General features: G+C 42.0%; 1 protein-coding gene across 3 annotated transcripts in view; it reads left to right on the top strand.

The window, feature by feature from the left end:
• LOC116654530 overlaps positions 1-25623 on the top strand; it is a 190616-nt gene that overhangs the window by 39173 nt on the left and 125820 nt on the right. For all 3 annotated transcript variants that reach the window (XM_032449735.2, XM_032449736.2, XM_044714167.1), the window contains exon 3: positions 24061-24217. In XM_032449735.2, coding sequence (XP_032305626.1) covers positions 24061-24217 — 157 coding nt within the window. The remainder of the gene's footprint in view (positions 1-24060; positions 24218-25623) is intronic.

Genomic DNA, 25623 nt, shown 5'->3' with positions numbered 1-25623 from the left:
TCCGGGAAAAAATATTCAATTAAATCATAAAAGCGCAGTGACTGGTCTAAGAAATCTACAATAACGCGAAAAGACGCTTTTTGCGATGAAATCGCTAATGTTTATATTGATTAATTAATTAATTAATATAAAACAAAACTCTTAAAACTCAAACTAAATCAACCTCGACTGCAATGAGCTTAAACGACGTTCGCACACAACGTCAACGTGAGCAAGACGAGAGACGGCTCTCAGTACAAAGAAACAACGCGTACTTCTCTTTTAAAGCAACGGAAAACCATGCAAGCTCTGATCAAGCGCGGTCAATTACCCCCAACTTGACCAAATTCTTAAACGTAGAGAGCGAGAGAGCGCGTTCCTGCTCCCCCTCGATACCATCGATGTCTCTGCAGCCAAAGAGTGCAGCAACTAGCACCTCAATTTCTTTGACAACGTCAACAGTAACAACAACAACAACCGCAACTATATCGACAGCGCGTTTAACGACGTCATCAGCTAGCAGCACAAATAGTAATACGTCCGCGCTGCCCGAAAACCAAAACAAAAACAATGACTATATTAAGCCGGCTGTGCAGACTGGCATGGATCGCTACATCCAAATCAAAAGGAAGCTGAGCCCCCTGAATTCCAAACGCAAAATAACCCGTGGCAATGCTAGCCTAGCAGCAAAAGAAACGCCCATTAACTCAAACCGATTTAAAATTTTGGCAGACGCCGATGAGGTTGAGGTGGTCGAATCCACTGAAGTTAAGAAAAGGAAGCCAAAACCTCCGCCTATCTATATACGCGAAAAAAGTTCCAATGTTCTTGTCAACAAAATTATTGAGCTTATTGGTAAGGATAACTTCCACATTGTAAAGGGCAACATTCAAGAAACAAAATTTCAAATGAAGTCTGAAGATAACTACAGAGTATTATCAAAATATCTTACCGAGAATAAAAAGAACTTTTACACGTATGGGCTAAAAAGCAGCAAGGGCCTGCAAGTCGTACTTAAGGGCATAGAGCCCGAAGTAACGCCTGCAGAGATAAAAAAGGCGCTACAGGAGAAGGGTTTTAGCGCCAAGACAGTCTTTAATATCCTTAACAGGGATAGAAAGCCGCAGCCGCTCTTTAAGGTTGAGCTCGAACCAGAAACCAAGCTCCTGAAGAAATACGAAGTGCACCCAATATAAAATCTTCAGTACCTGCTGCACCGCAGAATTACAGTTGAGGAACCGCACAAACGCAATGGCCCGGTACAATGTGCGAACTGCCAGGAATATGGCCATACAAGGTCATACTGTAAACTGCGCCCGGTGTGTGTAGTTTGCGGAGAGCTTCATGACTCCGCACACTGCCCAGCGAGCAAAGATGACAGCAACTCGAAAAAGTGCGGCAACTGCGGTGGCAATCTCACTGCTAATTATAGAGGATGCCCAGTCTATAAGGAGCATCCACCAGAAAGGAATAGCTGCCCGCACCCAAAATGGACAGTTCACGGCGTCCAGATCAAACCCTGAAGTCTTCTTCTCGACTGCAGCCAGATCCTCACTAGGACCCATTAACTCTGACAAAAATGTGACATACGCAAGCGCCTTAAAATCAGGACTGGCGAAACCTGCCTGCTCATCTCTGCAATCAGCATACCAAGAACCGAACACGGCTCAGCAACATCAACCAACAGAGCAGCCAAAAAGCAACTTTGAAGCTATGATATGCAGCCTACAACAAAGCCTGACGGAATTTATGTCGTTTATGCGCACAACTATGCAAGATTTAATGCGAAACCAAAATCTATTGATTCAAATGCTGGTTTCACAACAATCCAAATAATGGCTTTCCTACGGATATCTACGTGGAACGCTAACGGCGTTTCGCAACATAAACTTGAGTTAGCTCAATTCCTACTCGACAATCATATCGATGTAATGCTGCTTTCGGAAACACACCTTACAAACAAATACAATTTTCAACTACGAGGATATTCATTCTACGGAACAAATCATCCAGATGGTAAAGCACATGGTGGGACTGGAATTCTAATCAGAAGCCGCATAAAGCACCATTATCAAAACAAATTTGCTAAAAACTACCTACAGGCCACATCTATAAATATACAACTAAATACCAACCAACTAAATGGCAACCAACTTACACTAGCCGCCGTATACTGCCCCCCTCGCTTCAATATAGCTGAAGATGAGTTTATGCAGTTTTTCAACACACTTGGAGACCACTTCATAGCAGCAGGAGACTACAATGCCAAGCACACACACTGGGGATCCCGTCTCGTGACTCCAAAAGGGAAGCAGCTCTATAATGCAATTATTAAAGCCAAGAACAAGCTCGACTATGTTTCTTCTGGCACACCAACATACTGGCCGGCAGACCCAAGGAAACTACCAGATTTAATAGACTTTGCGATTACCAAAAACATCCCTAAAAATCTGATAAGCGCCAATTGCCTATCGGATCTTTCATCTGATCACTCGCCTGTCCTGTTTAATCTACTGCGACATCCAGGAACATTGGAACAACCATTAAAATTTACCTCACAGAGAACCAATTGGGTTAAGTACAGAAAATATATCAGCTCACACATTGAGCTAAGTCCTCATCTCCACGATGAAGCCAACGTAGACAGCTTTGTTAATTCACTTGAGCCTGTACTCGTCTCTGCAGCTCGAGCCTCAACATCGCAAACTATATATACACAAAGCAATAAAAAGACAAATCTACAAATCGAACAGCTCGTCCTCGAAAAGCGGCGTCTACGTCGCGAGTGGCAATTCCACAGATCGCCATCTGCTAAGTAAAGCTTTAGACATGCCTCACGTCAACTTACTAAAGCCCTTCAGCAAGAAGAAGCTTATGTCCACCGCCGCTATATAGAGCAATTGTCAACTTCTAGTACAAAACACTCACTATGGAGAGCTCACCCAACTCTAAGCTCACCGAAAGAAACCGTGATGCCTATTAGAAATCCCACAGGCGGCTGGGCGCGCAGCGATGCAGACAGAGCCAGCACGTTTGCCAATCACCTTAAAAATATCTTCCAACCAAATCCGGCCACTAGTGCCTTTACTTTGCCGATTTTACCATATGAGCCTCAGCTTCAATATGAACCAATCGAGTTTCGCCCAAACGAAATCGCCAATATCATCAAAAACCAACTAAATCCGAAAAAATCACCAGGCTGCGACCTCATAACTCCCAAAATGATCATTGAGCTTCCATATTGCGCCGTCTGCACTATCACCCAGTTCTTCAATGCCATCGCAAAACTTGGCCACTTTCCAGCGAGATGGAAAAAGTCAATTATAATAATGATAGCAAAGCCGGGAAAAGACCACACAATTCCCACGTCGTATAGACCTATAAGCCTACTTTCATGCTTATCTAAACTCTTTGAGAAATGCATTCTGACTCGAATAAACACATACCTAAGGATCCAGGAAGGAATCCCGTCACATCAGTTTGGGTTTCGTGAAAAGCACGGAACAATTGAGCAGGTCAACCGGATATCAGCAGAAATTCGGAATGCATTCGAAAAACGCGAGTACTGTACCGCAATATTTCTAGATGTCTCTCAAGCATTTGATAGAGTCTGGCTAGAAGGTCTAATGTACAAGATCAAGACAATGCTCCCTTGTAATACCCACAAGCTTTTAGAGTCTTACCTTTACGACAGAAAATTTGCTGTGAGGTGCGACACTGATGTATCTGACGAATTCACTGTTCGGGGTTCCTCAAGGAAGTGTACTCGGACCAACATTATATGTTCTCTACACAGCAGACATCCCGACAAGCACACGACTAACAACATCTACGTTTGCTGATGATACAGCTATTCTTAGCCGCTCAAAATGCCCGATGCAAGCAACTGCGCAGCTAGCTCTTCATCTGGTGGATGTTGAAAAATGGCTATCAGACTGGCGAATTAAAGTAAACGAACAAAAATGCAAGCACGTTACGTTCACCTTGAATAGGCAAAACTGCCCGTCCCTTACGCTAAACAACACCCTACTCCCGCAAGCAAACGAGGTAACATATCTAGGAGTACACCTCGATAGAAGACTCACATGGCGTCGGCACATAGAAGCTAAAAGAACCCACCTAAAGCTAAAAGCCAGCAGCCTTCATTGGATTATCAACGCTCGGTCTCCCCTTTGCCTTGAATATAAAGTCCTGCTGTATAACTCGGTACTTAAACCCATATGGACGTACGGCTCCCAGTTATGGGGGAATGCTAGCAATAGCAATATTGACATAGTCCAGCGAGCTCAGTCGAAGATCTTGAGAACAATCACCGGGGCACCGTGGTACGTTCGCAACGAAAACATACATCGCGACTTAAACATTCTTCCAGTCAAAGATGTGATCGCAGAACAGAAGGAAAAGTACCTTAGCAAGCTATTGTCGCACCCTAACCACCTGGCGAGAGGTCTAACAAGGTTGAGCAACCAATCACGACTTCGTCGCAATGACCTACCCACCCAGCGACCGTCTTGAGGAACGTGCAACCAGAATGCAGTCTTAGTCTACTGTTAGTTAAATGTTAATGTTAAGATTTGAAACTTATTGTTAGTCTCAAAATTAAGAGAAGATCCAATAAATAAAAGCAAAGTTTAATAAAAAAAAAAAGTTTCCTATCTAAACTATAAGAAATCTGCGTGATAACAAAAAGAATTTTGCAGCTAACGAGCGAAAGCTCCTCGCTATAGTTTGGGCATTAAAAAACCTTCCCAATTATTTGTATAGAGTAAAAAATATACAGATTGTTGGGCCAAGCAGCCACCAAAGATTGCATATAAAATAATAATAATATTCTAAGCTGCAGCTGTTGTTATCAGCATGTTTCGTCTCTATTTTGTCCCCAGTTTCGCATGCGCTTTATTGTTATTTGTAGCGTATGCGCTTTGGGGAGCTTTGGTTGAGCTTCTGCGCAAGCTCTTGGTTTGGCGTTTTGTTGTGATTTGGAGTTGATTGGAGCCGCATATATTATGGTTAAATTGAGCCCAAAATAAATATATTGAAACTATAATTTGAAACGCGTATAGTTATTCGGCTGCTATTAAAAACTATTAATAGCTCAACATTTGGTGACCCCGACGTGATTATCATCCCGTTCAATTCTTGTGATCAGCATTAAAAGTGCCACTAAAACACCGTTGTTGTTTTTGTTGTCGCAAAGTTGCATTTTAATTTAATTGCACAATGGAATCTGGAGCTGAAGCTACTGCATCTGCTGCGTCAAGCCGTGAAAGGATGTTGCGGAGACGAGCAGAGGTAACATGTCAGGAAATGGAGGTACTGCATCGGAAGGTCAAGGCTGCGAAGCAGACCGACGATTTAACCATTCTGACCCTCGAGTCTATGGAGAAGCGTCTGTGCGACCGTTTCACCACGCTGCAGGAGGAATTGGAGGAACTAAACTACAGCGAGATCGGCAGCGATTTATATTGGCGATTCTCTCAGCTGGCTACGGACGTGCACGTTGACATCCAGGTGGAGGTGGCCAAGCGTTCTATGCGGGTTGCTGCTCACTCTACGCTGTTGGATGCTACCAATGGTGCTGGGATTTCAAACGCTCCATATAGGCCTGCTCCCTCATTGCCCCCGTTGCCAATGCCAACATTTAGCGGCGGCTATGCCGAGTGGCCGGATTTCTGCGCCCTATTTAGGACAACCATTGACAGCCACCCGCACTTTACCAAGATGGAGAAGCTCAGGTGGCTAATTTCCTGCCTGCGGGACTCAGCCCTGGAGACTGTGAGGGCGCTTGAGATTACCGACGCTAACTATGATGTTGCCCTCGACCTTTTGCGCAACCGTTTCAGCAACCGTCGCTTATTCTTCCAGGCTCACATCAACGAGATCCTGCAGTTAAGGGTAGTTGAGCCGGGATCCGTTGCTACTCTTCGAGAATTAGCTGACCGCTTCAATGGACATATGCGGGCCCTTATGAGTTCTGGAAGGTCGGCCGAAATTCAAGGATGCCTCCTCATCCAGATCATTTTTCAAAAGCTGGACCCTGCCACAAAGGCCAAATGGGAAGACTCTCTGGCAGGAAACACTGATGATAGCCTGCCAACTTGGGAGTCTATGGCACGATTCTTAAAGCAAAGGTGCCGGACTCTCGAAAGCGTTGACTTGTCTTTGGCGTATTCACCAGTTAACCAAGTAGGCCGAGGTAGATCCTCCAATAACCGATCCTCGTGCATGGTTATTAACGCCAGTCCGGCTCTATGCGCCCTGTGTGGTGTTTCGGTTCACGAGCTTCCTGCTTGTCCAAAGTTCAGTGCTTTGCCAATTGAGGAACGGTACGACGAAGTGCGGCGTCTGGCTCGCTGTTTTGTTTGTCTGGAGGATGGCCATCTCGCTCGCGGATGCTCCGCTTCCCGCTGCTCGACTTGCAATCACCGTCATCATATTCTGTTGCACCCTCGCGGGCAGGTTTCACCCGCACGAGTCTCACGTCCCATCGGTGCAGTTGCTGGTGCGAACCCATCCCGCTCAATTAACACTGTTCTGACCCAGGATCGCAATGCTGAGCTAGTGCTCCTGCCAACAGCAAATGTACTCGTTCGTGGTCGATCTGGAACCTTCCTGCCTTGCCGAGCGTTGTTGGATTCCGGTTCACAAGTGCATCTCATCTCGTCGCGGCTGGCGAATGAACTTCAGCTTGGCCGCTCCAAATGCTCCACAACGGTGGCCGGTTTCGGCGGCGCTGGATTTGAAACAGATGGAGCATCCGTTAATGTGTGCTTGAAGTCCCGCCTTAGCACATATTTAGTGGAAATTGAGGCTGTTGTAGCTTCACATATAACGGACTATCAGCCTAGCCAGGACATAGATGCTTCGGGCTGGAAGATTCCTGGCAATATGGACCTAGCTGACCCCAACTTCCACAAAACGCAGCGAGTGGACCTGCTGATTGGAGCCGGCTTATTCTTTGACCTGTTGTCGGCTGGCCAAATCCAGTTAGGTCACGGGCTCCCAATTGCTCAAAACACTCGATTTGGCTGGGTGTTTTCTGGCCACGGTGGACTATCACGGGATGTGTCGGCGCTCTGTGGTAGGGAGGACAACCCATGGAATAACCTCTGCAATAATGTGACTGCTGCCCCTTCCAAAATTCTTATTGAAGGCCCACCCTTCAATGGGGGGAGGATGTTGGGCCAAGCAGCCACCAAAGATTGCATATAAAATAATAATAATATTCTAAGCTGCAGCTGTTGTTATCAGCATGTTTCGTCTCTATTTTGTCCCCAGTTTCGCATGCGCTTTATTGTTATTTGTAGCGTATGCGCTTTGGGGAGCTTTGGTTGAGCTTCTGCGCAAGCTCTTGGTTTGGCGTTTTGTTGTGATTTGGAGTTGATTGGAGCCGCATATATTAGGGTTAAATTGAGCCCAAAATAAATATATTGAAACTATAATTTGAAACGCGTATAGTTATTCGGCTGCTATTAAAAACTATTAATAGCTCAACACAGATCTTTACCGAGCTCATTTGTGGACACGTTCATTCTGTTTTAAGGTAAAGTAAGACATATAGTAAAAGTAAACGGCCGCCTTAACTTACTGAATACCTTGCAAGAAGAGGTTAATGCTGAAGTGGTAAGCGCAATACATTGCTCCCTACCAATCCTGGCCTTTATTTAACACTAACTAGTGTGGTTATTCTAGAACACTTCATTCAAACATTCAAAAAGATTTGTACAACACATAACGGAAAAAAACAAGCAAATAGAAATCATGGTAACCGAACACAATAGAGCGCATTGAGGAGCTAAAGAAAATGTGAAACAGGTCCTAAGAGACTATTTTTTTCAAAAATGTTCCGGTTAGCAACAAACGTAGCATCGAACTGTAAAATCTGTTCCACGGCAAAGTATAAAAGCCATCTATCCAAGCAAGCGGTGGCACAGGCACCGATATCCACTTCCGTGGGGGAGATCCTCTTCATCGACATTTTTTTCACAGACGGAACTCTTTTCCTTACGTATGGGGACAAATTCTCGAAATTCGCCACAGTACAGTTGATCGCATGAAGGGCTATTGTGGATGTGAAAGCTCCAATAATGCAAATAGCGAACTTTTTTCCAAAAGCAAAAACGATCTACTAGCGATCTAGCGATAACGAGAAAACCTTAAATTCCGAGACTATAAAATCTATTCTCTTGTACACCTATAACATTACAGTTTCTAACGCACCACCTCTACACAGCACTTCAAACGGTCAAGTAGAGAGATTTCACTGCACCCTGGCTGAAATAGCACGATGTAGAATTATTATTACAGACCTAGAAACCATTCTTATGGGCCTAACCCAAACAAAATTAAATATTGAAAGTCCAGCCATTCTAGATGGTACCGACGTAAGCGAATTCAGAGATAAACAGCCTCTTAATATTATAACTTCCTCAACTTCCTCTCTTTATCTCAAAGCGGGCGAACGTGTTTTTGTGCGCACTGCGTTTTCATAAAATTTTGATTATCAGCTTTCCATAAACAATCGGTGTTTATTTCTATTTACATAGCCCTGCTCTGCTTCTTCATCTCTGACGGTGTTCTTCTATTTCTATTGCTCCGTTTCTCGCACAATAGAGATGTTTATCTCTATTTCTTCGCATTTTACTAACTCGCACTAACTGCTCTCTTCAATCTTCTCCTTTCATTTCCCTGGTACAGTGGTACATGGTTCATCAATATTATTAATAAATTAATTATTGAATTTTTAACAATTTTTTATAAATTAATTATTTAAATTTTTAATAATTATGGAATTTAAATTGGTCTGTGCGTTGAAGTCTTGAAGACAATCCCAGCCTACCATCCGTCTAACCAGCCTACCATCCACTGCTGGCTCTGTGAAAACGTTCTACACGCTAAGTGTGCCGGGTTCACCGCCTCAGTTTCGGATGCAATCTCACGTAGGTCTGGTCTCCACTTTTGCTGTGACGGTTGTCGTGCTGTTCAGGACGACATGAGGCAGACTAAAAGCGGTTTCAAGGAGTTAATTAGTGGTTTTCGTAAAATCAATGACCAACTCTGTGCGCTCGATACACAGTTTAGTAGTCTTCAACTACTAAATGAGTCTCCAAAGCGTAAGAAATCCTCTTTTAGTGATGTGCTTGTGGCAAATAATCTTCAGCCTGCTCAGCCGACAACTAAGCAGCAGTCACCAAACAGGGTAATTAACCGTCCGGACCCTCCGGTACGTACTGATGCCGCAGTATTAATTACGGCGGTACCAAAACCCTTGCAGGTGAATTTTTGTTTCCTGGCTTGCCCCTGATATTTCTGAGATTGATATCTCGGCTTACATCAAAGCCAAAACAAAAGTCGACATAAAGGTGGTGGACATTACAAAATTTAAATATTCATACACCAGGCACACGTCATCTTTCAAAATACATGTGCCCTTGCAGATGTTCAAGACGATTTGTTCCGCCAGCTTTTGGCCAGACAATATCTTCGTCCAAGAACATCAGTCAAGTACGGTGAAAAAAAAACAAATCTGTAAGTGTAAAACTCCCACATGTTACGGCCACTAAGCCACCTTCCACCTCAGTTTAAAAAAAATAATGTCTTCACTAACATTTACCTATCAGAATATTAGAGGGTTGCGTAGTAAACTTCCCAAACCGTATTCTGATAGTTCTTCCTTTGCATATCACATTATAGCCTTTACAGAAACTTGGTTAAAGCCGGAGATCTTAAGCTCCGAAGTTTTTTCCTAGTAGGTACACCACTTTTAGGTGTGATAGAACTCTGCGAAGGGGAGGAGGAGTTTTAATCTCTGTAGACTCCAAACTAGCTTCTGAAGAGGTAAAATCACAAGAGTTTGGTGACATTGAATTCCTTTGCATCAAAATCACTTTGTCCAATCAATCTTTGTATGTTACCTGTTCTTACATACCACCTTCGTCCGAACCGCCAACATACTGGCAAAATTTGTCCGCTATTCGTTTGGTTTTCGATCGTCTGTCTGATGGTGATCAGCTGATAGCTCTGGGTGACTTTAATATCCCAGAACTTATGGTCAAATGTCAAATGTTGAACATTCACCGTCTTTACAGCTTAACTCCCACCACGACTTCCCTGTGGGCATGTTTGACATGTCCCTCGGGCAAATTAACCACGCTAGAAATTCTTTAGGTCGGCTGTTGGACTTATGTTTTGTTTCTGATCCTAAAGGAACTACTCTTTCCAGAACTTTACCCCTTTCTGACCCTGAGGATCCATATCATCCCACTCTTGAGCTTTCAATCGAAAACAACTCCTTAATTGACTTTATGTTTACACTTAAATCTCATGAAGTTCCTTTCTTCCGTAAGGCTGAATAAGTTAATCTCGGAATTTGATTGGTCTGATTTACTGGCATGCGAGGATATAAACATCGCATTAAAAAATTGTATTTCACTTTAAACTCATTTTTCGACGCTTGCAGTTAGTTATTCAAGATACTTAGTAGCTCGGTCCAATTGGGAATATCCGTCCGTCTCAACGAATCCGCCTTGGTATACAAGGCACCTTATAAATTTAAAGAATAGTATGAGTAGATTTTTAAAAAAACATAGATTATCTGGCTGTACAGTTAGCTGTTCAAGATACTTAGTAGCTCGGTCCATATGTGCATGACGCAGAATGTTATAGGAGTTATATTCCCTACAGCGGCGAATTCAGTTTACTCAGGATCCGAAGCAGTTTTATAACTTTATAAACACAAAGCGTAAGCAGTGGGGGAAAAGATACATGTTTAGTATCTTTTCCCCCACTGCTTACGTTTGAGAACTCTTATGCGAACACTGATCAGGCAATGGCCGATCTCTTTGCACAGTTTTTTCAAACTACGTATTCACTAGCAGCAGTCCAGCTCAGCCTTACACTTATAATATCGAATCAGCCAACCTTATATTTTGCCCATCTTTCGATCAAAGTGGTGTATTTTCGGATCTTCTTAAGGTCAAGCCCGTGTATTCGCCAGCATATCTCTAAATTGTCAGCAATATCAAAGCTCTTTGGAAACCTTATCACTCCATATTTGCAACTACATAGTTGTTCAATAATAACTCCGTGCCATGGCTTCATGAAGCGCCGCTCCACCACTACCAACTTATTGGAGCTAACATCTTTTATCACGGATGGCTTCCGGAATGGCTTACAAACAGACGTCATATACACTGACTTCAGTAAAGCATTTGACTTTGTTAACCATTCGCTTCTTATAAGTAAACTCAGTCTTTTGGGATTCCCAACTGATCTTCTAATCTGGATTTCGAGCTACTTATCTGGGAGAACCCAACGTGTTTTCTTTAAAGATGTTACCTCGCGTTTAGTCCGCGCCACATCTGGGGTGCCCCAAGGAAGCCATCTTGGACCCCTACTTTTTACACTGTTTATTAACGACTTTCCCTTGCCTTAACTAATTCACTTGTACTTATGTACGCTGGTGATGTTAAGCTATATACAGATATTCTTTATTAAGCGAAGACCGTAATAATGAAGTGAATACGGAAGTTCCCAAAGCCAAGCAAAAGCTGCCACCCATTTACATACGTGATTAAAACTGCACCGATATGGTAAACTGTCTCGCTAAGCTAATTGGAAATAACAATTGTCATATAATGCCACTGACCAAGGGCAATATACGGGAGAACAAGCTCCAAGTCTACACGGCGGAAAATCATCGCTTAGCCACGAAATCTATACGACAACCAGAAAAAATATTACACCTACCAATTGAAGAGCAGCAAGTGCCTTCAAGTGGTCATAAAGGGTATTGAATCGTCGGAACCAATAAAAGAAATCATCGAAGCCCTTTCAAGCGCAGGTTTTAAAGTTAAGGGAGCCATTAATATCATCAACAGACAAAAAGTCCCCCAGCCTATGTTCAAAGTTGAGCTGCAACCTGAAACGAAAACAACTCCTAAAAATATGATTCATCCCATATACAAACTACAGTATCTTCTGCATAGAAGAATCGCGGTAAAGGAACCTCATAAGCGCAACCAACCTCTACAGTGTTCAAACTGCCAAGAATATGGACACTCAAAGTCGTACTGCACCTTGCGTGCAGTCTGTGTGGCTTGTGGCGGCCTCCATGGCATTGCCTTCTGTACCATAAATAAAACCGACCATAACTCTAAGAAATGTGGCAACTGCGGTGAAAATCATACTGCCAATTACAGGGGATGCCCAATTTATAAAGAGCTAAAATATCGTATGAATACAAAAAAAACCCTTACAACAACGTTCGTTTGCCATTCACACTAACCACCAAACCACCACGGCATCTTTGACTACACCTGGAGTTTCCTTCTCTAGCGCTCTACGATGGCCAGGACTACTAAATAGTGTAGGTTCAGCACCACTGGATCCTGAAAATATAGGATATCCACCTCCGCTTACGGGTACTACGAGGGAAAGATAAGGCCAAGAATCTGCAACCCCCGAAATAAAGGGTATGCAAAATAATATGCAGGAGCTCATGCAAAACAAAAATCGACTAATGGAGCTTTTAGTCAAACAAAAATCCAATTAGATGGCTTATTTGAGAATCTTTCTATGGAATGCTAACGGCATTCCAAAGCGCAAAAATGAACTTAAGACATTTCTTGATGATAATAATATCAATATTATTCTCCTCTCCGAAACTCATCTAACGAACAAAAACAACTTCTATCTGACGGGCTATATATTTCATGCAACAAATCATCCAGATTGGAAGGCTCATGGAGGAACTGGGATCCTCATAAAGCAGCGCATAAAACACCATTCCCTCCAACGAGTTGCTACAAATTCCTTGCAGTCAACTTCAATACGAATTCAGACCGTGGGAGGTCACCTAAACCTAGCTGCAATATACTGCCCACCACGCTTCTGCATATCTGATATGGGGTTTATGCAGTTCTTTGATACACTAGGCGATTGCTTTATAGCAGGCGGCGACTACAACCCAAAGGGTAGACAACTATACAACGCTTTGATACAGCAAGGACTAAACTAGACTTTCTATCACCGGGAAAGCCTACATACTGGCCAGCGGACCCACGGAAGAAGCCACTTTTGGATGACCTATCGTCTGACCATTCAGTTGTCCTTCTTCATCTATTTCAACATGCCGAATTATAAAATAATCAAATTTATCTCACATCAAAAAGGACAAACTGGCTTAGGTACAAAAAGTACATAAGCTCTCACATAAACATAAGACCGTAAATTAACTGTAGCAAGGACATTCAAGATGCAGTCAACCACCTGGAAGACATGATGACCTCAGCAGCAAAGCTCTCGACTCCTGCGACCACAGAAAAACCTCCATACTCCGCCACAAATTGCTTTATAGAAAATCTAGTCCGAGAAAAGCGGCAGCTCCGCCGTGAATGGCAGGCACACAGATCCCCTTCTTCAAAGGAAAGGCTAAAAACAGCGACACGAAGGCTCACAAAGGTCCTACGGAGCAGAGAAGAACTTGCTCAAAAATCATACATTGAACAGCTTTCCCCAAAAAGTACCAGGTGTCCTCTATGGAAAGCCCATCCTAACTTAAAGCCGTCCATAGAAGCAGATATGCCCCTTCGAAAACCAGATGGATATTGGGCGCGCAGCGATGAAGAAAAAGCAAGCGTCTTCGCTGGTCACCTTTGTAAAGTTTTTACTCCAAATCCAGCAGCCTCTCCTTCCATTCTTCCAGAGCTACCAATTCCAGATCCAATCCCAGCTATAGAATTTCAACCAACTGAAATCACTAAGGTCATCAAAGAGCACCTCAAGCCAAATAAGTCTCCAGGGTATGACCTCATTGCGCCGAAAATGATTATGGAGCTCCCTGCGTGCGCCATCAATTATATAAAAATTCTATTTAACTCTATTACAAAGCTTGGCTACTTCCCCCAACAATGGAAAAATCCATTATAATAATGATACCGAAACCAGAGAAAGACAAAACTTTGGCCTCTTCATATAGACCAATAAGCCTACTTTCATGCTTATCAAAGCTTTTTGAGAAACTTCTACTGCTCCGTATCACGCCTCATATGACTTCGAATAATATAATCCCTGAACATCAATTTGGCTTCCGAGAAAAGCATGGCACCATAGAGCAGGTGAACCGTATCACATCTGAAATTCGAACCGCCTATGAACAGCGAGAATACTGTTCTGCTATATTTCTGGATATATGCCAGGCATTTGACTGGCTGCAAGGACTTATGTATAAAATAAAGCTATTACTCCCACAAAACTGTCATGAGCTGCTCAAAACATACCTGCTTAATCGAGTGTTCACTGTAAAACAAAAAAACTTTAAAACAGAAGAGTTCGAAATTAAGGCGGGCGTACCCCAAGGAAGCGTCCTCGGCCCCACTCTATATCTTCTATATACAGCAGATATCCCAACAGACCAGCGTCTAACTATGTCAACATTTGCCGATGATACAGCCATACTAAAAAGATCTAAATGCCCGCTGGAGGCATCGAGAATCCTCTCCTCTCACCTTGCACTAATAGAAAAGTGGATGGCGGACTGGCGTATAAAGGTAAACGGTGAAAACTCTAAACACATTACCTTTACTCTCAACAGACAAAACTGCCCCGCTCCAACTCTAAACAATACCATAGTCCCCTCTGTGAATGAGGTCACATATCTCGGCGTCCACCTGGACAGGCGTCTTACATGGAAAAAAACATATTGAAGCGAAACGGGATCAATTAAGAACTTTTTTCCAAAAGCAAAAACGATCTACTGCGATAACGAGAAAACCTTAAATTTCGAGACTATAAAATCTATTCTCCTGTACATAACATGTATACCATTACAGATTCTAACGCACCACCTCTACACAGCACTTCAAACGGTCAAGTAGAGAGATTTCACTGCACCCTGGCTGAAATAGCACGATGTAGAATTATTATTACAGACCTAGAAACCATTCTTATGGGCCTAACCCAAACAAAATTAAATATTGAAAGTCCAGCCATTCTAGATGGTACCGACGTAAGCGAATTCAGAGACAAACAGCCTCTTAATATTATAACTTCCTCAACTTCCTCTCTTTATCTCAAAGCGGGCGAACGTGTTTTTGTGCGCACTGCGTTTTCATAAAATTTTGATTATCAGCTTTCCATAAACAATCGGTGTTTATTTCTATTTACATAGCCCTGCTCTGCTTCGTCATCTCTGACGGTGTTCTTCTATTTCTATTTCTATTATCTCTATTTCTTCGCATTTTACTAACTCGCACTAACTGCTCTCTTCAATCTTCTCCTTTCATTTCCCTGGTACAGTGGTACATGGTTCATCAATATTATTAATAAATTAATTATTGAATTTTTAACAATTTTTTATAAATTAATTATTTAAATTTTTAATAATTATGGAATTTAAATTGGTCTGTGCGTTGAAGTCTTGAAGACAATCCCAGCCTACCATCCGTCTAACCAGCCTACCATCCACTGCTGGCTCTGTGAAAACGTTCTACACGCTAAGTGTGCCGGGTTCACCGCCTCAGTTTCGGATGCAATCTCACGTAGGTCTGGTCTCCACTTTTGCTGTGACGGTTGCTGTTCAGGACGACATGAGGCAGACTAAAAGCGGTTTCAAGGAGTTAATTAGTGGTTTTCGTAAAATCAATGACCAACTCTGTGCGCTCGATACACAGTTTAGTAGTCTTCAACTACTAAATGAGTCTCCAAAGCGTAAGAAATCCTCTTTTAGTGATGTGCTTGTGGCAAATAATCTTCAGCCTGCTCAGCCGACAACTAAGCAGCAGTCACCAAACAGGGTAATTAACCGTCCGGACCCTCCGGTACGTACTGATGCCGCAGTATTAATTACGGCGGTACCAAAACCCTTGCAGGTGAATTTTTGTTTCCTGGCTTGCCCCTGATATTTCTGAGATTGATATCTCGGCTTACATCAAAGCCAAAACAAAAGTCGACATAAAGGTGGTGGACATTACAAAATTTAAATATTCATACACCAGGCACACGTCATCTTTCAAAATACATGTGCCCTTGCAGATGTTCAAGACGATTTGTTCCGCCAGCTTTTGGCCAGACAATATTTTCGTCCAAGAACATCAGCCAAGTACGGTGAAAAAAAAACAAATCTGTAAGTGTAAAACTCCCACATGTTACGGCCACTGAGCCACTTTCCACCTCAGTTTAAAAAAAATAATGTCTTCACTAACATTTACCTATCAGAATATTAGAGGGTTGCGTAGTAAACTTCCCAAACCGTATTCTGATAGTTCTTCCTTTGCATATCACATTATAGCCTTTACAGAAACTTGGTTAAAGCCGGAGATCTTAAGCTCCGAAGTTTTTTCCTAGTAGGTACACCACTTTTAGGTGTGATAGAACTCTGCGAAGGGGAGGAGGAGTTTTAATCTCTGTAGACTCCAAACTAGCTTCTGAAGAGGTAAAATCACAAGAGTTTGGTGACATTGAATTCCTTTGCATCAAAATCACTTTGTCCAATCAATCTTTGTATGTTACCTGTTCTTACATACCACCTTCGTCCGAACCGCCAACATACTGGCAAAATTTGTCCGCTATTCGTTTGGTTTTCGATCGTCTGTCTGATGGTGATCAGCTGATAGCTCTGGGTGACTTTAATATCCCAGAACTTATGGTCAAATGTCAAATGTTGAACATTCACCGTCTTTACAGCTTAACTCCCACCACGACTTCCCTGTGGGCATGTTTGACATGTCCCTCGGGCAAATTAACCACGCTTGGACTTATGTTTTGTTTCTGATCCTGATGGAACTACTCTTTCCAGAACTTTACCCCTTTCTGACCCTGAGGATCCATATCATCCCACTCTTGAGCTTTCAATCGAAAACAACTCCTTAATTGATTTTATGTCTACACTTAAATCTCATGAAGTTCCTTTCTTCCGTAAGGCTGAATAAGTTAATCTAGGAATTTGATTGGTCTGATTTACTGGCATGCGAGAATATAAACATCGCATTTAAAAATTGTATTTCACTTTAAACTCATTTTTCGACGCTTGCAGTTAGTTATTCAAGATACTTAGTAGCTCGGTCCAATTGGGAATATCCGTCCGTCTCAACGAATCCGCCTTGGTATACAAGGCACCTTATAAATTTAAAGAATAGTATGAGTAGATTTTTAAAAAAACATAGATTATCTGGCTGTACAGTCAGCTGTTCAAGATACTTAGTAGCACGGTCCATATCACCGTGCATGACGCAGAATGTTATAGGAGTTATATTCCCTGCAGCGGCGAATTCATTTTACTCAGGATCCGAAGCAGTTTTATAACTTTATAAACACAAAGCGTAAGCAGTGGGGGAAAAGATACATGTTTAGTATCTTTTCCCCCACTGCTTACGTTTGAGAACTCTTATGCGAACAATGATCAGGCAATAGCCGATCTCTTTGCACAGTTTTTTTAAACTACGTATTCACCTAGCAGCAGTTCAGCTCAGCCTTACACTTATAATATCCAATCAGCCAACCTTATATTTTGGCCATCTTTCGATCACAGTGGTGTGTTATCGGATCTTCTTAAGGTCAAGCCCGTGTATTCGCCAGGCCCTGATGGAGTACCAGGCTGTGTTCTGAAGTACTGCGCCGAGGCTCTGCGCAAACCGCTCGTTAAACTCTTTAATCTATCGCTGGAAACTTCGATCTTTCCCCTTATGTGGAAGGAATTCTTCATTATTCCGCTGCATAAAAAAGGGAAAAAATCCGACGCTGCTAATTATAGAGGCATCTCTAAATGGTCAGCAATTCCAAAGCTTTTTGAAAAACTTATCACTCCACATTTGCAACACCTATGTAGTTCAATAATAACTCCGTGCCAGCATGGCTTCATGAAGCGCCGCTCCACCACTACCAACTTATTGGAGCTAACATCTTTTATAACGGATGGCTTCCGGAATGGCTTACAAACAGACGTCATTTACACTGACTTCAGTAAAGCATTTGACTCTGTTAACCATTCGCTTCTTATAAGTAAACTCAGTCTTTTGGGATTCCCAACTGATCTTCTAATCTGGATTTCGAGCTAATTATCTGGGAGAACCCAACGTGTTTTCTTTAAAGATGTTACCTCGCGTTTAGTCCGCGCCACATCTGGGGTGCCCCAAGGAAGCCATCTTGGACCCCTACTTTTTACACTGTTTATTAACGACTTTCCCTTGCCTTAACTAATTCACTTGTACTTATGTACGCTGGTGATGTTAAGCTATATACATGTTAAGCTATGAAGTGAATACGGAAGTTCCCAAAGCCAAGCAAAAGCTGCCACCCATTTACATACGTGATCAAAACTGCACCGATATGGTAAACTGTCTCGCTAAGCTAATTGGAAATAACAATTGTCATATAATGCCACTGACCAAGGGCAATATACGGGAGAACAAGCTCCAAGTCTACACGGCGGAAAATCATCGCTTAGCCACGAAATCTATACGACAACCAGAAAAAATATTACACCTACCAATTGAAGAGCAGCAAGTGCCTTCAAGTGGTCATAAAGGGTATTGAATCGTCGGAACCAATAAAAGAAATCATCGAAGCCCTTTCAAGCGCAGGTTTTAAAGTTAAGGGAGCCATTAATATCATCAACAGACAAAAAGTCCCCCAGCCTATGTTCAAAGTTGAGCTGCAACCTGAAACGAAAACAACTCCTAAAAATATGATTCATCCCATATACAAACTACAGTATCTTCTGCATAGAAGAATCGCGGTAAAGGAACCTCATAAGCGCAACCAACCTCTACAGTGTTCAAACTGCCAAGAATATGGACACTCAAAGTCGTACTGCACCTTGCGTGCAGTCTGTGTGGCTTGTGGCGGCCTCCATGGCATTGCCTTCTGTACCATAAATAAAACCGACCATAACTCTAAGAAATGTGGCAACTGCGGTGAAAATCATACTGCCAATTACAGGGGATGCCCAATTTATAAAGAGCTAAAATATCGTATGAATACAAAAAAAACCCTTACAACAACGTTCGTTTGCCATTCACACTAACCACCAAACCACCACGGCATCTTTGACTACACCTGGAGTTTCCTTCTCTAGCGCTCTACGATGGCCAGGACTACTAAATAGTGTAGGTTCAGCACCACTGGATCCTGAAAATATAGGATATCCACCTCCGCTTACGGGTACTACGAGGGAAAGAGAAGGCCAAGAATCTGCAACCCCCGAAATAAAGGGTATCGAAGGAATGTTGTCCACACTTATAAGTTTAATGGTCACAATGCAAAATAATATGCAGGAGCTCATGCAAAACCAAAATCGACTAATGGAGCTTTTAGTCAAACAAAAATCCAATTAGATGGCTTATTTGAGAATCTTTCTATGGAATGCTAACGGCATTCCAAAGCGCAAAAATGAACTTAAGACATTTCTTGATGATAATAATATCAATATTATTCTCCTCTCCGAAACTCATCTAACGAACAAAAACAACTTCTATCTGACGGGCTATATATTTCATGCAACAAATCATCCAGATTGGAAGGCTCATGGAGGAACTGGGATCCTCATAAAGCAGCGCATAAAACACCATTCCCGCCAACGAGTTGCTACAAATTCCTTGCAGTCAACTTCAATACGAATTCAGACCGTGGGAGGTCACCTAAACCTAGCTGCAATATACTGCCCACCACGCTTCTGCATATCTGATATGGGGTTTATGCAGTTCTTTGATACACTAGGCGATTGCTTTATAGCAGGCGGCGACTACAACCCAAAGGGTAGACAACTATACAACGCTTTGATACAGCAAGGACTAAACTAGACTTTCTATCACCGGGAAAGCCTACATACTGGCCAGCGGACCCACGGAAGAAGCCACTTTTGGATGACCTATCGTCTGACCATTCAGTTGTCCTTCTTCATCTATTTCAACATGCCGAATTATAAAATAATCAAATTTATCTCACATCAAAAAGGACAAACTGGCTTAGGTACAAAAAGTACATAAGCTCTCACATAAACATAAGACCGTAAATTAACTGTAGCAAGGACATTCAAGATGCAGTCAACCACCTGGAAGACATGATGACCTCAGCAGCAAAGCTCTCGACTCCTGCGACCACAGAAAAACCTCCATACTCCGCCACAAATTGCTTTATAGAAAATCTAGTCCGAGAAAAGCGGCAGCTCCGCCGTGAATGGCAGGCACACAGATCCCCTTCTTCAAAGGAAAGGCTAAAAACAGCGACACGAAGGCTCACAAAGGTCCTACGGAGCAGAGAAGAACTTGCTCAAAAATCATACATTGAACAGCTTTCCCCAAAAAGTACCAGGTGTCCTCTATGGAAAGCCCATCCTAACTTAAAGCCGTCCATAGAAGCAGATATGCCCCTTCGAAAACCAGATGGATATTGGGCGCGCAGCGATGAAGAAAAAGCAAGCGTCTTCGCTGGTCACCTTTGTAAAGTTTTTACTCCAAATCCAGCAGCCTCTCCTTCCATTCTTCCAGAGCTACCAATTCCAGATCCAATCCCAGCTATAGAATTTCAACCAACTGAAATCACTAAGGCCATCAAAGAGCACCTCAAGCCAAATAAGTCTCCAGGGTATGACCTCATTGCGCCGAAAATGATTATGGAGCTCCCTGCGTGCGCCATCAATTATATAAAAATTCTATTTAACTCTATTACAAAGCTTGGCTACTTCCCCCAACAATGGAAAAATCCATTATAATAATGATACCGAAACCAGAGAAAGACAAAACTTTGGCCTCTTCATATAGACCAATAAGTCTACTTTCATGCTTATCAAAGCTTTTTGAGAAACTTCTACTGCTCCGTATCACGCCTCATATGACTTCGAATAATATAATCCCTGAACATCAATTTGGCTTCCGAGAAAAGCATGGCACCATAGAGCAGGTGAACCGTATCACATCTGAAATTCGAACCGCCTATGAACAGCGAGAATACTGTTCTGCTATATTTCTGGATATATGCCAGGCATTTGACTGGCTGCAAGGACTTATGTATAAAATAAAAATATTACTCCCACAAAACTGTCATGAGCTGCTCAAAACATACCTGCTTAATCGAGTGTTCACTGTAAAACAAAAAAACTTTAAAACAGAAGAGTTCGAAATTAAGGCGGGCGTACCCCAAGGAAGCGTCCTCGGCCCCACCCTATATCTTCTATATACAGCAGATATCCCAACAGACCAGCGTCTAACTATGTCAACATTTGCCGATGATACAGCCATACTAAAAAGATCTAAATGCCCGCTGGAGGCATCCAGAAGCCTCTCCTCTCACCTTGCACTAATAGAAAAGTGGATGGCGGACTGGCGTATAAAGGTAAACGGTGAAAACTCTAAACACATTACCTTTACTCTCAACAGACAAAACTGCCCCGCTCCAACTCTAAACAATACCATAGTCCTCTCTGTGAATGAGGTCACATATCTCGGCGTCCACCTGGACAGGCGTCTTACATGGAAAAAACATATTGAAGCGAAACGGGATCAATTAAGACATAAATCCAGAGGACTGCACTGGCATAAAGCCTATCTGGAAGTATGGCTCCGAACTTTGGGGCAATGCAAGCAGTAGCAAAATAGACGTTATCCAAAGGGCACAGTCTAAAGTGCTCAGAACCATCACAGGAGCTCCATGGTATATTCGCAATGAAGGTATCCATAGAGACCTAGGTATACCTCTCGTCAAAGTCGAAATTTCTCAACTCCAGGAAAAATAGAAAAGGAAACTCTCCACGCACCAAACAATCCCGATTAAGAAGAAATGACCTTCCAGCCCGTTGACATCGGAGGCCCCGTAGTATAGATGTTTACAAAGATAAACTAATTATGTATTAGATTAAGATTTTTAAAATTGTTGTTAGTCTCTTAATAAGAGAAGTTCCAACATATAAAAGATAAAAGTATAAAAAAAAAAAAAATCGGTATAAAATCGGTATTCTTACTTTTGCTCTTAGGGGACTTAATTGGGATGCAAATATTTACCTCCCCTCTTATCGTAGTAGACTTTTACTAATCAACTTACCAGTACGAACAAACCGTAGAACTATGCTGGGTGTCATGTCTCTATATAATCTTATTTATGGAAAGATAGACAGCCAGCATTTACTAACACGCTTAAATTTTAACGTTCCTAGTAGAAGGACTAGAAACTTTCGTCAGCCATTGTAATTCGACATATGCCCAACACGATCCGTTCAGGGTATTATGTTCGGACTACAATGGTCTCTACCACATCTTGTCACTTTGCTCTACTAACAATCTTAAATCACTTATAATAATCGCCTTATCTGTGCCCAACACGATCCGTTCAGGGTATTATGTTCGGACTACAATGGTCTCTACCACATCTTGTCACTTTGCTCTACTAACAATCTTAAATCACTTATAATAATCGCCTTATCTGTGCAACACTCTTCCTCGTGATATGTTTCTCCTACTTTTCGCTTAACTATCTGGGATCTATTCCCGCGATTCGAGTGGTACGTCACGCGGCAGCGTCCCTCGGTCGGTTGGACGGGAGGTGGGCTGTACGTATGCAGTGGGAACCGCGCAAAAATATTAATATTAGTTGGGTAGAAATATTAGAAGTATCTAGCATAAGTGTTTTTCATAATTGTGACATTTTGCATTTCTTTATTTAAGTTCCTAATCCTAAGCTCGTATGTAAGAGAACAACAGTCTACATGGTTCAACGCCATAGTAGAATCCTGAACTTCGATAGCGGAAATTTAGTTGCCGAATGCCCAACAATTAATCTCAATATCGGCGACTGCAAGACAACGGTAGGCGCCGCATTCTGCAAGGAACTAAAAGACGGCACATGTGCTCAGCATCTGGGGTCATCGCGCACTAGGTCACCTAGATCCAGTCACCATTGTGGACTACGGCACCCTCATCATCAACGATGCCAACATACCGTTGAATGACGGCCAGCGGGGAAGCTCATTGAAGAAACCTGCCGTATCGGCAATGACGATAGTATTCGTCACTGCCCACCACAACCGGCTCAGCCTCCCGTTTCTCCATGAGCTTAGCCTATGTAACCTACACCACATTGGGGCCTTAGAGAGACTGACATCCCTGGATCCCGTTTCAACATTTGCCTTATTCTACTGGCCGCCCTTTCACTATGCGCACTCCTGTGGATTGGCCAGTACCACATTAAAGCCAAACGCCGCATGAAATCGAGGGTCGACTACGATGTAGAACATGTGGGTGACCATTTAAGAGAGGAAGGAGCAGAAAGAATTTCGGAAAAGTGCCAAATTGCACGCCGGATCCGGTGGACCGCACGCATAACGAAATAGGTGCTGACCACCCGTTCCAAGGGCAACTGTCCGTAGACCGGCTGGAGCACTTGCGCAACAAGTGATCGTTGCTGGTAAAATCCACGATCGAAGATTTCAATATAATAATAACATATACATTTTTATTTTTCTTCCCTACTGGTTTGAAGCGATTAATAGTAAATTTGTTGCATACTTTTGGAACATTTATGGAAGCATTATTTAGGCACAATAATGCTTCCATAAATGTTCCAAAAGTATGCAACAAATTTTTATTAAACAATCTATAGAGAAAACTACTGGCTTTTTCTTTGCCAAGAAACCTAACTTTATATAGCGGTGCTCTCTTGTTCTCATATATTTTTGTAATAACATTTATTGTTGAGCTATCAGAATTTTGATAGCGACCGAATTAATACACAATCCACAATTCGATTTCAATATTTTTATTGGGTCAATTTAACCCCAAAACAAATTCCGCGGCCGGTCCAAAACAATGCCGAATTACAAGTCATAAAACCTAAGAGCTTGCGCAGAAGCTCCACCAAAGCTCCCAAAGTGCATGCGCTACAAAAGAACAACAAAGCGCATGCGAATCTGGGAGAAACAAAGAATATAATACAGCTGATAACGGGCAATTAGTGGACTGCTGCGGCTAGTTACACTGGAAGAATTAAATTGAAATAATTATGTTATTTAATGCTGGCACAAGTCCCAACATTTATAAAAATAAAATAATTTTCATCTTACAACCTATTGATATTAATTTTATTGTACAAATACAGAAATGTAAATAAATCTGCTAACATTGGTTATGATAAAAACGACTGGACAAATATCAACGAAGAAGTTGACGTGGTAACACCAATGGTGGTTTCACATCTTCATAAGCTTGGAATCGAACATCTTCAGCTCCCAGACATGAAGGAAACGCTAACAATAGTAAGTATTTCCATTTTATAAATATTTGAAATAATGAAAGTCAATATAAAGCAGGGACCGTAAATAATGATTATTGTTATAGTTTGTATTTAAAAAAAAAAAAATCAAAATTAATCTTTATTATCTGAGCGAAAAAGTAAAAATCTAAAATAATAATTATTTGCGGGCTGTGTATGAAGTTTTTCGAACTTACATACATACATGAAAGCATATCTCCATAGATCAGGTATATAGATCCAAATTATCACTGTGGTTTTTCCGCGATTACTCCTCCAAACCATTAAAAATTAAAAAAAACATAAATTCAAGCAATTTTTTAAAATATTTTTTCAATGTTGAAAAATGTTTTAACGTTGGTCTCAGCAACTGCCCCTCGTAGAGGAAATTGTAAGCTAAGGGCCATAAACAAGCTTATTATTTCCTCCAAACATTTCTTCATTGATATAGTTTGAGGATTCAAGTTAAGGGTTTGAGGTGTCTATTGACAAAGTTAAAGTTATTGAAAAAGTCCTCAAATGTTAAAAGTTTTCTCGACATTTGGTATGATGAACGTGTGGACACATCGATAAATGGTTGCGGGAGAGATCTACATTGTACATTCATTACCAATTGAAAAAATTGAGTCAAATAATTTCAATTATATGTGAGAAGAAAAAAAGTATCACCGGTATCCGCAATAATTTTATTTGTTTGCTTGATTCTATACTTTGCCTCTGAGGATAGAAAGAAGAAGGGACGATGCAGGCCATGACACTTGCAATTTGGTCGTCGTGTGTGCAAAACCGAAACTCGCTGTGCTAATACGATGTCGGAAAATAACGGTGCTGCAACATCAAAAGTGGGATCTGGCTCGCTTCCTAATAATTCAGAAGGACCATGGCGAATTTTGATGGAATTACAAAATAAAAACTTGATTGAGCTTATTAAAGCTGTACAATCGGCGACACCTAAAGCAACAAATATAAAATCAATTGTGCTACCAAAATTCAACGCAGACCTTGACGGCGCTGACGCATCGGCCTGGTGTTCAACCGTAAATATAATCCTGGCAGAAAATACTCTAAAAGGCAGCGAGTTGCTAAAAGCTTTGAGTGCATCGTTGGAAGGAAGTGCATCGCAGTGGCTTTCGCAAATATGTTATCCTGAGATAACTTGGGACGAATTTAAAGAACTTTTTATGCAGCGTTTTGGCACTGTAGAAACGCCAGCGGCCATGTTTCTTTTAATGTTGGCTAATTTTCCGACCGATGGCGAATGCCTCTCCAATTATGCTAGTCCTATGGTGACGTCACTTATCACGAAATGGCGTGACATACACGTAGAGGAAATTGCAGTCCCTGTGACGCTTGCGAAGATGGCTCATGTTAATAACAGATTGCAGCGTTTAACCTTTACGTCAAATATGT

This window comes from Drosophila ananassae, chromosome 2L (genome assembly GCF_017639315.1).
Source record: "Drosophila ananassae strain 14024-0371.13 chromosome 2L, ASM1763931v2, whole genome shotgun sequence".
In the NCBI taxonomy this organism is placed as follows: domain Eukaryota; kingdom Metazoa; phylum Arthropoda; class Insecta; order Diptera; family Drosophilidae; genus Drosophila; species Drosophila ananassae.
The sequence above is the reverse complement of the archived record's forward strand: the minus strand, read 5'-3'. Positions and strand labels throughout refer to the sequence as shown.